The sequence below is a fragment of the Anabrus simplex genome, chromosome 1, assembly GCF_040414725.1.
Source record: "Anabrus simplex isolate iqAnaSimp1 chromosome 1, ASM4041472v1, whole genome shotgun sequence".
Taxonomy (NCBI): Eukaryota; Metazoa; Arthropoda; class Insecta; order Orthoptera; family Tettigoniidae; genus Anabrus; species Anabrus simplex.
This window is the reverse complement of record NC_090265.1, coordinates 394,363,742-394,379,210: the sequence shown is the minus strand read 5'-3', so window position 1 is coordinate 394,379,210 and position 15,469 is coordinate 394,363,742. Positions and strand designations below refer to the sequence as shown.

At 37.9% G+C, this 15,469-nt stretch overlaps 1 protein-coding gene across 2 annotated transcripts in view; it reads right to left on the bottom strand.

The window, feature by feature from the left end:
- Nucleotides 1-15,469, bottom strand: part of Polr3B (RNA polymerase III subunit RpIII128) — a 236,541-nt gene that overhangs the window by 107,231 nt on the left and 113,841 nt on the right. For both annotated transcript variants that reach the window (XM_067135003.2, XM_067135004.2), the window contains exon 9: nucleotides 12,070-12,183. In XM_067135003.2, the coding sequence (XP_066991104.1) occupies nucleotides 12,070-12,183 (114 nt within the window). The remainder of the gene's footprint in view (nucleotides 1-12,069; nucleotides 12,184-15,469) is intronic.

The window sequence follows — 15,469 nt, the reverse complement described above, 5'->3', positions numbered from 1 at the left end:
ATACATGCCAGTGCAGTATGCCGGAAGTTTCAAATGGTGAAAAGATTAAACCTCTTCAGCTGATGATCAAGCTTTTAAATACAGACTTGAAATCACTAAGAGAAGATTTAGTAAAGGTTCAAGCTGAAAATAATGAGCTAAAAGAAAAAGAAAAGCAAGATATTACTGACAATAATCGTTCGCAAACTGTTGTCACGAGTGGTAAATCGAATCTAATCAATATAAGAAAATATTTCCACCTAATTGATACCTTTCTTTTATTTTGCCTTTGGCAATTTATAAAATCATTAAGAATAACAGGACATGATTCGATAATTTTGCGATCATCATCATTGTGATCGAAACATGTCCTGTTATTCTTAATGATTTTATAAATTGCCAAAGGCAAAATAAAAGAAAGGTATCGATTAGGTGGAAATATTTACTTATAATGATTATATTATATTATCGATATGGCAATGAAGTGGATAGTTTGTAATATGGCAAATCGAAGACAGATTATAATCTAAATTATCTGAAGTTTTCAGTTTCTCTGAAAAATACATTTGGTGCTCCATCAAAAGTTAACGGTGATCAACAGAGTCATGCTCCTGTTTCAGTGCAAAAGAGCAACTTACACCGTATAACCTCAAAACCAAGCAAGAGTAAATTTGTGCTTGTGAGCGAGTCATGGAAAAGTTCTTGCCTCAAAATTAATTGAGCAGGCATATCATGAGCTACCAGTAAATGTAATTGGGTTTACGAAACCCAGTGCAAAAATGGAAAAGTTGACTGAGGTTAGTGACTTGTCCAACTAACCAACAAGGATTATTTAGTGGTATGGGAGGGGAATCAAATGATGTTTACAGAAATGAATCAAATGATGCACAAAGTGCCTAAAGAATCTTCTACCATCTCTGGGAGAAACAAATGTTATTCTAATGGGTATTCCTTACAGGTATGATTTAATTAAAGAGTCGTGAGTAAACCATGAAGCAAGGAAAACAAACAAAAAGTTCTAGCAGGGCAACATTCTAACTGTACCTACACTGAAATTAACATTAGTAGGAACTTATCACACAACACATGGCCTCCACCTCAATATGAAAGGTAAAAAGAAGTGAGTAAAATCTTGATTAAAGTACTAAAGTGATCCTAAACAGATTAAACAAGTTCAGCAATCCCTATAACAATTTCTGAACACAGTGTACTCGAAGAAACTATGCCTTCAACAAATTCAAGATATTCATCAAATCTTGAAAATGATGTAACATCAGATGTCAGTATTGCCCGAGTTGTTGAATCATGTTCTGTTTATAATTGTGAAAGCAATGAATTTGCAATGGCTGTTTTTTTCCAACCACTGATCATACATGTAAATAAACAAGAGATAGTTTGGAGCCAGGTCTGTGTGTTATGGAATTGTGCAACATCCCCTCCACAACCTCTGCCAATGCTGGCTCCAATGCACCAGTCATGGCCAAGTTACTGGCAATTGAACATCGCCGCTAAGATCAATACTCCAGCCAAGCGTGAGTTGCTAAAGTGATGTTCTCTGCAAGCAGAAGGATGTAGCGCTCCTGAAATGCATTGCAGAATGAGTGTAGTGTATGGTGAAAACTGTATGTGTGATGGTAGTGTACGGGAATGGTGTCAAAAATTTAGAGAAGGGAGAACAGACGTCTATGACGAAGGTGGGCAAGGACGCATGTCTGTTGCTACTGTAGAGATCGGGCCAGCTAGGAAGACATCCGGTGAGGGGAAGTGTGCGAGTGAGAAAGCAGAGCCGTGGGAGCGAGAACGCTGACTTCCCCTTCTCGCTCAGTGTTGTGGCGACGTACAGTTGACCCGAAATATTTGTTATAACTGGCATGTAACACTCCGCAGATTTTCAGTTAGTGGAATTCCCTTCCGGCTGAAAATAACACACATACCTAGCCGAAATGAATGCATTTAGAAGTGTTAGAGATGACAGATAGATTGAAGGAGTTAGAACATAATTTAACCTCTTATTACATTAGCTGTCAAAATCCTTTCCGTGTATCAATTTGCGTAGTCCTTATTTTTAAATTATAATTTGATTTAAAATTAACTTTACGACGCTGTAAATGTGCAGTGTAGAATATGGTTTGCTATAACACCAGCCTTCATAACCTAAGCCAGGTCATGTAAAATAACTCGATAATAATAATAATAATAATAATAATAATAAGTTACAAGAACATTGAAAGCTCTCAGATACTATGCGAAGAAAGAGGATACATTTTTACGGTCATCTTCTCCTCGGAATGAACTCTATGATTAACCGAACAAATCTTGACTTCTTCCGTAACCCAAAACAGAACCGAACTGGTTTAAAGAAACTGAAAAAGACTTGGTAGAATTAAAAATTACAGAAAAATCACTATTCGGTAGAACAGCTAAAGTAATAAGTAAAGAAGAAAACATAACGTTCCAAAACAAATCTACATTAAAAGCCACATCTACAGTATTATCTTGGAAGACGAGGAGATACGAAGATCAGAAAGAATGAAGAAATACTGGGCACTAAGAAAAGAACAACACACAGAGAAAGAATTGATTCAACATACCCCAAAGAGGGTGAAAGGAAATAATAATAATAATAATAATAAAAATAAAAATATCCGCCTCTGTGGTGTAGTGGGTAGCGTGATTAGCTGCCACCCCCGGAGGCCCGGGTTCGATTCCGGGCTCTGCCACGAAATTTTAAAGTGGTACCAGGGCTGGAACGGGGTCCACTCAGCCTGGAGGTCAACTGAGTAGAGGTGGGTTCCATTCCCACCTTAGCTATCCTGGAAGTGGTTTTCCGTGGTTTCCCACTTCTCCTCCAGGCAAATGTCGGGATGGTACCCAACTTAAGGCCACGGCTGTTTCCTTCCCTATTCCTTGTCTATCCCTTCCACTCTTCCCATCTCCCATCAAGGCCCCTGTTCACATTAGCAGGTGAGGCCGCCTGGGCGAGGTACTGGTCATTCTCCCCAGTTGTATCCACCGACCCAATGTCTCACGCTACAGGACACTGCCCTTGAGGCGGTAGAGGTGGGATCCCTCGCTGAGTCCGAGGAAAAAAAAACCGACCCTGGAGGGTAAGCAGATTAAGAAATAATAATAATAATAATAATAATAATAATAATAATAAGTACTTTTGTTTTAAGGCGAAAAAGCAGTGTTAGACTACATGATCGTTTGTCCCTAGCTCCTTAATGCCAATGTTTTGTTGTAAAATAAGAAATGTGACTTAACGATATGATATGTATGATTATATAATTGTTCTCGGGTACAGAAACAAAATATAATTCATAAAAGGAAACACCATAAAGGGTCTACATATGCTGAGTAACAACGTATGTATACGAAGATAACTTAAATGGCACTAGAAGTAATAAAATAATGACACTATAATTATTCACAAATGAGCACATTCTTGTTTTGTTATGTCCACTACATCTCTTCAATTCCACTGAGTCCTCCGTCATCAATTCTGTCGTCCTCACCGGATGACGTGTCGTCGGCTCCCAGCTGGATCGCAAAGGACTCCAAATGTCTTTAAAATGTTCCCCATCCCTTATGTTCCAGTCATCGGCGGATATTGACACGAATTTCTGTCAAGTGAGTTACTCTACGTCGTCAATAGTGAAGGTGACGTTGTGAGAAGCTACCCAGTTCTTCACTTTTGCCCACATTATTTCAATACTTTTTAATTCAGGGTGATATGGGGGCAGTCGAATTACCGAGTGTCCGTACTGTTCCATGAGTTCATCTAGGACGTAGGTTTTGTGTGCCGGCTTGTGCAATTTGATAAGCTCATAAAACTCGTGTTTGTACATCGTCTCACGGCGTGGAATGTTCCTATTCACTAGCCAAATCATCGTCACTTTCCGAGAGCTGGAGGTTGGAGCACGATCTACTTCCTTGTTGTGATATGACGCGTAGTCAATTACGAGAACACTGCGAGGTGGAAGTTATCTTTCATACCGGTACTCTTAAAAAAAAAAGTCACTATTCATGTCATCACGGTAGTCGCCACTTTTGCTGCCAGACTTCCAGATTAGCAGACAGTTCTCGATGGAACCCATTGCACCGCCAGCATGTACAACTATCCTCCGCCCGATACTGGGCATTTTTTAATAAACAAACCTTTTGTGTTTTATGTCATGTTTTTCCATTAGGATGCGCTTGTTAGTCTTAGCTTTTTTCTGATGATATCCTAATGATCGAAGAATTCGCTTGACGCTAGTTATGGATCCTTTGAACTTTAAGTCTTTACCTAACTCTGCACGAATTTTTGAAACTGTAGGTAAACATTTTTCATCTAAATTAAATTTGCTAACAATACGACATACATCACCTTCGTCAAAGTCGTCCAATCCAGTAATATTCTTTGTGCGCATTCTGTTTTTGTTTGGTGTTTCAAACAGACTATCCATAGGTTTTCCTAATTCTTTCGTTTTTCGCTCTTAATCCGTACCAAATAACTTTCTGACACTCCAACAGCTGCTGCTACTCTTTCCTGCACTTTTTTTTTTTACAATCTATCACGAACTTTTCTTCCATTACCTCCCTTTCCATAAAGTCTATAACGTTCAAGATTACTGCACGAGTCTGACTCTTTAGCATCTTACGATGCAGGCTACTTTTAACGTCTTCCATGCTGTCACAGATAGGCCTAACGTACACCATCACTAACCACAGTTACTACTCAACGGGAAATTAGAAAGCAGAGCGCGGCAGCTGAGTGTAAACTTATGCACTGAACTGTCCTTGTAGCAGGAGCTCTGTTAGGAGGGGATACGCTACGCGAGATAGTCCAAAGTGCGCACGCGCTCCCAGATGTCTTCCTACGTGGCCCGATCTCTACCCATGGTTGAGTGTGTTGATGAGTTCGTCCATGACAGAGGTTTACAATCAATGAACTTTCTACAGCAATCCCAGACATTTCAAGGTCTTCTCTGTACACAATTGTGGCGCAACACTTAGGATACCGGAAACTTTGTTTTAAAGTTTATTGTTACTGGCGATGAAAGCTGGGTCCCGTATAACACTCTAGAAACCAAAGAATAGTCTAAGCAGTGGATGCATCCTTCCTCTCCAAACAAGATGAAAAAGTTTAAACTGACACTGAACAACAAGAAAACAAATGGCTACCGTTTTTTGGGACCATAAAGGTGTCTTGTTGGTGAACTTTATGAAGCAGGGGACAACAATGACAAAGGAAGTATATTGTGAAACTTAACGGCACCTCCGCAGAGCGATTCAAAATAAACCAAGAGGCATGCTCTCAACCAGCATGGTTTTGATCCATAACAATACTCTCGAGCGCACTGTGCCGAAATGATGAAAGACTTTCTCAAACAATTCAAGTGGGAAGTTTTTGACCATCCACTATATAGTCCAGACCTCGCACCCGGTGATTTTTACCTTTTTCGAGAATTGAAGGCATGCTTGGACGGACAACGCTTCGCCATCAACGAAGAACTTCAGGAGGCTGTCCAGACGCACCTATCCTCACTGACGGCAGACTTCTTTGCAGAGGGCATAGGCAAGCTGGTGTCACAGTACGACAAATGCCTAAATCGTTTTGGTGATAATGTAGAAAAATAAGTACAAAACTACTAAACATTTAGTAATAAAATAATTTTGTTAAAAGTCAATGTGCCACTTTTTTCCATCGGAGGCTGAAAAAGAAAAACAGCCCTCGTAATAGTGAGAGTAATGGGGCTGGCTTGCTGTTCGGGTAATTGGCTGATTTTAAGCTAGCTACAAATATTACCAATAATGATTTCATGATAATTACAGATATAAATTTGTCCAAGGATATTCATGATTGTGAACTTGAACTGCATTAGTACAAAATATTCAATGCGATTGTTCTCCTTTGAATAGTATGAAAGAATAACATGGGGGAGTTATGACATGTATTAATAGAAAATTTAATTCTTCCATCATTCAGCGTCATAACACAGTCAAGCAGTTACACGTAGGCGTACAAGTTGGCACACTCAAGGTCATTGTTGGAGGTGGGTGTTCATATTCCTCTCCAATCTCCACTTCAGAAATATAAAGATCATGCAAATTCAGTCAAGAACATACTGTCACAGAATGTAAATCAAGTTTTTATCTTTGTAGGTGACTATAATCTGCCACAACTTAGTTGGTACAAAAATGAAAATTCAACTTCCAGCCTCTCTAGCCATGGCTATCATTCAGTCCAGTCTACATTATTATTAGACCCTAAATTCTCACAATTCAATAACGTACCAAACTCCTTAAATCATATACTAGATCTAATATTTTCTAATTCACATGCTGTTGAGATTACAAGATTTCTTGAAACACTCATACCTCTTGATAGACAACATCCCTCTTTAGATATAACTATTAGCTTATCTATGAACTGTTCTGAAAAAAAATCTTACAGTTTAATAATAATAATTATGCTTTAAAAATGATTACTAAAGTTTGAATAGATTTCTTACTTCTTTTAACTGGAAAAAGGTATTAGACTCTCAATGAACAGATTCAGCAGTTGACATAACGATATTGTAAAGGGCACAAATTAGAATCTGTAAAATGCCGTGACCTATGCAGGATAGAGATGGTGATTTAGGATGCTGACCGACTCGTTGGTGATGTCTACTATGATGTTCTCCAACACAGGATGATGAATACCCAAAGCCTTCATGAGACTCCATGGCACGGTTTCTTCAACTGTATGTTAAATTTCACTTAACAAATGTTAACTAACATTGTTATTAATTTAACACTTCGTTTAAAAGTGCCCTGTTTCACAAACACATTTCCAACATTTGTTATGAAACAATTGTTAAAGACAAATTAACACATTTCCATGAGATTTCTGAACGCGTTTGGCAGTGAGCGTCTTTTGTTTCTTTACATAAAGCACTCCTAGTGGTGTGTTGAAATAGTATTTTGTCACACAGACACATGGTTGACATTATTATAGGTTAAGGTTAGCGGAGACCGATAAGACGTAAACATGTCAAGTAAGAGGCAACAAAAGCGTTATTATGATGAATGCGAGTTTTTATTTAACTTAATTTTAATTTAAAATTATGTGAATGTGCTTAGATAATGAAAGAACAGACTGTTATATCACAACATTCGATATAGCCTATTCTTACAGGCTATTCTTATATTCTTATCACCGGGAAAATGTGATAATTGATATGTTTGGAATGGTTTTCGGGCATTCTTTTATTGCGGGGAAAATAATGTAATGCCTGTTAATGCTGCAGTGGCAGCAGGAATTCTTTGCAGGATTCTACACACTTTTTCTTGCACTCGTGAACATAGTCGCTTACAATTACATGAAAAGTGTCTCAAGCATAATATCTAACAAGTAGAGGCCAGACCCTGCGGTCAATCTATTTCACCGAGCTTCAATGTACCTGTGGGGAGACACTCAACGGTAACTCGTGTATAAGGGTTTAAGTCAATATGCTTTCATTTTCGAAAAAATGAGGTCAGATGTCATTACACAGAATTCGCTTCGGACAAAGTGGAGGTGGTATAACACTAAAAGGCGAACAAATTTTACTTAAACCTGTCAGGTCCGCAACCTAATAACTTCTGAAAAATTGATGAATCCCCGATTGCAATGCAAGGCATATATACTTGCGAGTTACATCACAGCGAAACGGAGTGGTGGTCAAGTGGTCACAGTACTTGTCTGCGAACCTCGTAGACGTGAATTTGAGTCTCGTCGAAGCTATAATTGTTGCACAAAATAAATTAATATGTCCGCCTCTGTGGTGTAGTGGTTAGTGTGATCAGCTGCCACCCCTGGAGGCCCGGGTTCGATTCCCGGCTCTGCCATGAAATTTGAAAAGTGGTACAAGGGCTGGAACTGGGTCCACTCAGCCTCGGAAGGTCAACTGAGTAGAGGTGGGTTCGATATTTCCTCCTCAGCCATCATGGAAGTGGTTTTCCGTGGTTTCCCACTCCTCCTCCTAACTTAAGGCGATGGTCACTTCCTTCCGTCTTCCTTCCCTATCCCTTCCAATCTTCCCATCCCCCCGCAAGACCCCTGTTCAGCATAGCAGGTGAGGCCGCCTGGGCGAGGTACTGGTCATCCTTCCCCGTTGTCTGAAGCTCCAGGACACTGCCCTTGAGGCGGTAGAGGTGGAATCCCTCGCTGAATCCGAGGGGAAAACCTACCCTGGAGGGTAAACAGATATACAGAAGAAGACGAATAAATTAATATTTGAGGGAACGTTAAGATAAAAATTGGAACAAAAATGTTACGCAAATTGCAGTACACTTTATTTTCTACCTGAAGTGAACATTATCACAGTTACTGCTAGTTCTCTTTCTCTGTATATATAAATTTGAGGTAGAAAATAAAGTTCCACTGCAATTTGATTATTCATTTTATTCGCATTTTTACCTTCACATTCCCTGAACTAATGATTTAATTTGTATAAAAAAGTACATTTATTGCGAGACTCAAACTCACGTCATCGCAGTTCAGAGACAACTACGATGACCACTCGGCCACTGCTCCACTTGACTGGGTAGCAACTCTTCCAGTATATACACGTTGTATTAGAATTGGGGGATTCATAATTTTTTTGAAATTATTAGGTTGCGGACCTGACAAGTTTGAATAAAGTGTGTTTGCATTTTAGTGTTCTATCACCTCCATGTGGTCCGAAGCAGATCCTGCCTCATGATATTTGTCCTCACTGTTGGAAACTCTAACCTATTTTCAACATCGTCCAGTACTTTGTTCATTATGGCTTTGGTAATAAGGAATATACCGGTACCTTCTGACAACTCTAAAAAGTCGTTATTTCTTAGTATGGGTCGTCCCTTGCCTTTTTCAGTTTATAAATAGTCTTCATACAGCAGTAAAGGTTCAAACTTACATCTTCTATTGCCTCCATTTTGAAATTTTAACAGCTGTTAAAGAGGTTTAATACAGGGCTGCTGCCAGGTTAATTAAACTCAAGTATTAACAATTTGTTAGAGTTAACAATTCTTGATGAGATGACCATTTTGTTAAATTATGTGTTAAATCTCCTTAACAGCAGAGTTGACACTTAACATTCGTTGAAGAAACCGGGCCTAAGTGTACTTAGTTACACTGCCTCTCCAACCGAATAACACGCCTATTACAGACCATCTGTCTAGACAGACGTTGTAGTGTTTACTGAGCTATGGGAACCACGATTCGTAGATACTGTATAATCCCGAATACCACCTGCCACCGAAGAAGACCCACACCCTAAATTTGAGACGGCAAAATACAGGGGGGAAAAAATCAAGTAACTTACATACCTATTTAATTTTCTTCAAATATACCACAGATATAAATTCAAACAGCTTACAATTAATAAAATCATCACAAAAATCGTAAATAAAATTGGTCCAATACTCAGATCATTCACAATTCACTGTTGTCATCTGAAGTTTCATCATAGGAACTTTCGTTGCTGGCATCTTTTAACAAAAAGTCGTCCTCACTACCGTGCACTGAATTTGAAATTCCACATTTCTTAAAGCTTTTGGACACTGGATCATTGGGAACGCATGCCCATGAGGCCTTGTTCCAGTTGCATATTAGTCCCACTTCAGACCTCTTCACTCGTCCGGTTGGTGTTAACGCGTGATCACCATTAGACATCCATACAGTGTACAACTGTTTCATTGCAGTTATGAACAGCCGATTCACGCACACATCCAACGGCTGTAGAATAGAAGCGAGTCCTCTGGAAATTATCGCAAGATCGGTTTTTCCTTTCCTCATCATATTTTTTACGGTGTCAGATGTATGTCCTCAGCAACTGTCCAACACAGGCATGTTTCGTTTTTGTAACAAAGCTCCTGGGCGACGTTGCCAAACATACTTCAACCAACGCACTGTCCATCCAGCCAGACCCATGTGTTCTAACAATAACACCGGACAGCAAGTTTCCTTTCGGAAGTGTTTGCTTTTCAGAACCACATATGGAGGGAGTTTGGTTCCATCCGTTAATACGCACAACATTACCGTGCATCGCTGCTTTTCGTCATCACCTGTTCTGATGGTTACGCTTTTAGTACCCTTCATATCCGCTGTATTTTCCAACGGCATTTCAAAATAGACAGGTGTCTGGTCAGCATTCCCACTTTGCGATAGCAAATAAGAATTTTGCTTCCTCAAATGAATAACGTGACGGTGAAAGGCTGTTAATTTTTCTTTATACGCCCGAGGGAGACGTTGTGAAATAGACGTATGTCTCCGAATGCACAATCCCTTTCTCTGATAAAAGTTTCGGATCCATCCGCTGCTTGCAGTAAAACCCTGTGTTTTGAGTTCTTTTAAGATCTTTAGTGCTTTCAATTGACATATTTCACTAGAAACACCATATCCTAAATCACGTTTTTCTACCACAAATTTGTGGAGTCATTCTTCAATTACCGGACACACTACACTCCACCCATGAATCGCTCTACGATCGCCGTTACTTTTTAGAAGTTTTTCCTTCTTATTCCCGCCAATCACGAATACACGATTCATTAATATCGTACTTTATGCCAACGGCACGATTTCCATATATTTCAGCTTCGCGTACAACTTTCAGTTTCTCACACACAGTAAATAACTGCAAGCGCTGTTTTGAATCCATTGCTTACTATCAAGACAGCACTTTCACGGGACAGATACGGAACTCGAATGTGAGCGAGGTAGACTTCCGTAACCAACAGTCTCTACTCTCATAAAGTATGAAATCCTGCGAGATCAGCTATTCGCGCACCCAGCATGCCAGTAACACTTATGAAACGAATGACGATCGAGCATCCGCAGCAGCGGCTTTAATATTTACCGCATATTTACCTATATTCTTTGATTTACCGTATTTCATTACCTTACATTTCGCGTTTACATGCCACTGTAACTGCATTGAGAAAAATCAATCTTGTTTTCTAGAACGCAACTAAAACACAATTAGACCTGAATGCCCGTACAGTAACCGTATTCCAATCAATCACTACTTAATCAATCACTACTGATCTGCATTTAGGTCAGTTGCCCAGGTGGCAGATTCCCTATCTGTTGTTTTCCTAGCCTTTTCTTAAATGATCGCAAAGAAATTGGAAAATTATTGAACATTTCCCTTGGTAAGTTATTCCAATCCCTAAATTCCCTTCCTATACACGAATATTTGCCCCAATTTGTCCTCTTGAATTCCAATATGAAGATAAAGTTGGAATTCAACATGAAGATAAATACACAATTTTTTACAATTTGCTTTACGCTGCACCGACAGAGAATGGTCTTATGGTGATGATGGGATAGGAAAGGGAGGGAAGAGACCATGGCCTTAATTAAGTTACAGCCCCAGCATTTGCCTGTTGTAAAGATGGGAAACTACAAAAAACCATCTTCAGGGCTGCCAACAGTGGATTTCGAACCCACTATCTTCTGAATGTAAGTTCATAACTATGTGACCCAAACAACACAGTTATTTGCTCAGTATCTTAATACACTTCTCTTCATCTAAATACAACATACTACACTACCAACCACCACAGAAATGCACATCAATGAAAACATCCCTCTACATAGGGTTGGTGTCAGAAAAAGCATTTGACTGTAAAACTGGACTAAACCCACATCAAGTACTGACCTCAATAAATTGGGAAAAATAAATCTATAAATATTTATATGGACTAAGTGGTCTTACTATAGTTGATGTACTGAAAACATTTGCCATGAAGAGGAGAGCCTACATACTATTGGAAAATAGGAAGGTGCTGAGAGGAATGCATGTGCCTACAAACAGTTTTTGTTCTAAACAAAATAGTGATTTAAAAAAAAATTTACAATAAATACGGAGACCCAAAGTCAAATTTCATTCAAGTATACATGTTCAGATAAGTTGTCAAGAAATATATATTCTCCACCAATAAAGGTTTAACAAAAAAGTATGATGATGATGATGATGCTTGTTTTTTAAAGGGGCCTAACATCGAAGGTCATCGGCCCCTAAAAAAAAAAAGTATGGATTCACATGCTATTTTCTCTTCTAGTCATACTTAAAAAAACTGTATAAAACTACTTACCGTTGATATAGCATGTATGAGACCATTTGTGATCTGATCCTGTCTCATATGCTTCACAATATCAAACTGTGCAGCCTTCACCTTAGGAATATTTTTGTCTGCAATCATCTTCAGCTAGAACAATAAATAAACAAATGAATAAACAAATGAATAAACAAATGAATAAACAAATGAATAAATAAATAAATAAATAAATAAATAAATAAATAAATAAATAAATAAATAAATAAATAAATAAATAAATAAATAAATAAATCACCACTGATCTGCATTTAGGGCAGTCACCCAAGTGACAGATTCCCTATCAGCTGTTTACTTAGCCTTTTCTTAAATAATATCAAAGAATTTTGAAGTTTATCAAATATCTCCCTTGACAAATTATTCCAATCCCTAACTTCAGTTCCTATAAACAAATATTTGTCCTAATTTGTCCTCTTGAATTCCAACTGTGATCTTTCCTACTTTTAAGATCATCATTCAAACTTATTTGTCTACTAATGTCAGTTTGGAACATACTGCTTACAAGTAACAACTCTCATAATTGTTCTGTATTGAAAATGACATTAGGCAAAAATATCTTAAAGACAATTTAATAAAACCACCTATTCAATACATACCACGTTTGGACCAGGTTTATCTAATTAGCTTTTTAATGGGCTGGCCAGTTTTCCTTTAATTTTTGGTTATGTAATTTTCAGTTATGTGAATCCTTTTCATGGGAGTATATTCGTATTGTTAACCTTATTTATTTATTTATTTATTTATTTATTTATTTATTTATTTATTTATTTGTGTCTTTATTAAGTGGCGAAGTTAGGGCTCTTGGCCCTTTCTTACACTTAACCACATACAATTTTTTATTTTTACAGTCTAGAGAACTAGAGGATGAGTATCATAACAATAATACATTAGGAAATGAAACAGAAAATGTAGAAAGGAGATGGGAAACTTTTAAAAATGGGATAAAAGAAGCAGCTAAGAAAATGCTTGGAGTCAAGGAGAGGAATAAGGCAAAGAAGGAATGGATAACATCAGAAATGATAAGTAAAATGGAGGAACGCAGCAAATGGAAAACAGTAAATACAGAAGAAGAAAAGCGTAACTACAGGAAGTTAAATGATGAATTAAGAAGAGAAACAGAAAAAGCAAAGAAGAAATGGTTGACAGAAAAGTGTGATGAGATAGAGCAACTGGAGAAAGAAGGGAAATATGACTTGATGTACAAAGAAGCAACAAATATAGTATTCAGAGAAAAGAGGAGGAACAACAGCAATAAGGAAATAGAGGCAACAGATGGCACAATGATATATGAACCCCAAGAAATAATGAAAAGATGGAAAGAATACATAGAATGGCTATATGATCGGGACAATCGACCAAATGAAGAAGAATTAGAGGAGGAAGATATGGTTAAAGGGGATGATAAAGGAGAAACTATACCGAGAAGAGAGATCAAAGCATCACTGAGCGAGATGAAAAATAGAAAAGCAATGGAAATAGATGAGATTCCTGTTGAACTGTTAAAAGCGTTAAATAACGAAGGAAGAAAGGAGTTGATCCCAATGGAAAAGAAAAAGAACAGCAAAAAATGTGAAGAACCTAGGACATTGAGTCTAATTTCACACGCAGCCAAAGTCTTACTGCGGACGCTCAACAGAAGGATATATGAAAAGCTGAATAACTTTATAGGTGAAGAACAGTTTGGTTTCAGGAGAGGAGTTGGAACAAGAGACGCCATTGGACTTCTGAGGGCGATAGGAGAGAGGTACATAGAGAAAAACAGGAAGGTTTATGCTGTATTTATTGACCTTGAGAAGGCTTTTGACTGTGTCAGATGGGATAAATTGATGACAATCCTGAAGAAACATGGAGTTGATTGGAAGGATAGAAGGCTAATAAAGAATTTGTATTTAAACCAGAGAGCAAGAGTGAGAATAGGAGATGAGTTGAGTGAAGAAATTGAATTAGGGAGAGGTGTAAGACAGGGCTGCTCTTTATCACCGACACTGTTCAACATCTACCTCGAAGAAATAATCAATGAAAGTTTTAATGAAAATAGTGGAGTTTGTGTTGGAGGTAGGAGAGTAGAATGTATAAGATTTGCAGATGATATGGTTGTGATGGGAGAAAGTGAACATGAAATAATACAAATGTTAGATAAACTCAACATGAAACTAGAAGAATATGGAATGAGAATTAATAAGAAGACCAAAAGTATGATAATTGGAGGAAAAAGTAGAAGTTGTCATATTACTATAGGGGGAGAAGAAATATAGCAAGTCAGTAACTTCAAGTATTTGGGAAGTATGATCAGAGATGATATGTATTGCACAACAGAAATTAAGAAAAGAATTGCCATAGCAAAAGAAGGCTTTAAGAAAAAATCAAAATTATTTTGTGGACCACTAAACAAAGATTTGAGGAAAAGACTTGCTAACTGTTACATTTGGAGCATAGCGTTGTATGGCGCAGAGACTTGGACATTGAGAAAGAAAGATGAGAGAAGATTGGAGGCACTAGAGATGTGGGTACGGAGGAGAATAGAACGAGTGAAATGGGAAGACCGGGTAAGGAATGAGGAGGTATTACGAAGAGTTGGAGAAGAACGAAGTATGTTACAAATCATTAGAAGGAGAAAAATGAACTGGTTCGGACATTGTTTGAGGAGGGACTGTTTACTGAAAGAAGGAATGGTGAAAGGCGAACGAGGAAGAGGAAGGAAAAAGTATCAAATGTTGGACAATATCCAAGAAAATAAATATTCGGACATGAAAAACTTGGCACAGGACAGGCAACAGTGGAAGAGGTTCATCCCATGACAAGACCTGCCATAAGGCAGAATACCTAGATGATGATGAATCTAAAATATCATTGTAATCACTTTCTGTTATTGAGATAGGTGAGTCAGATAACGAATAACAATAATACAATTAAGATTACTACTGATGAAAAATTATAGGATAAATAGCGAGTGGATAATAACAAAAAAGTATCAAGTACCTAAAGAATGTATCTACAACTAGCTTAAAGGAAAACTTATTCAAATATAAGGCTAAAATAAATTAACTGAATATTAGTATGTTACAATCTGAGTATACTAAAATCAATGTTACTATATAGTCTATTTCTACGGACATTCTATAGTAGGGATGGTGAACCTATGCCACGCGTGTCACTAGGTGACAAGCGAACACGATTTCGATGCCACGCCACATGATGATTTTTATACATTTTTACTGCATACTATATATATCTCGTGCATCGTATAGTCCTACTGTTTTATGTATAAGAAATATAGAAAATCTGACCATCAGTGAGTGAGTGAGTGAGTGAGTGAGTGAGTGAGTGAATTTTGACTTGTGTGAAGTAGCCAGTAGAGGGTAATTATTCTTTGTGTATA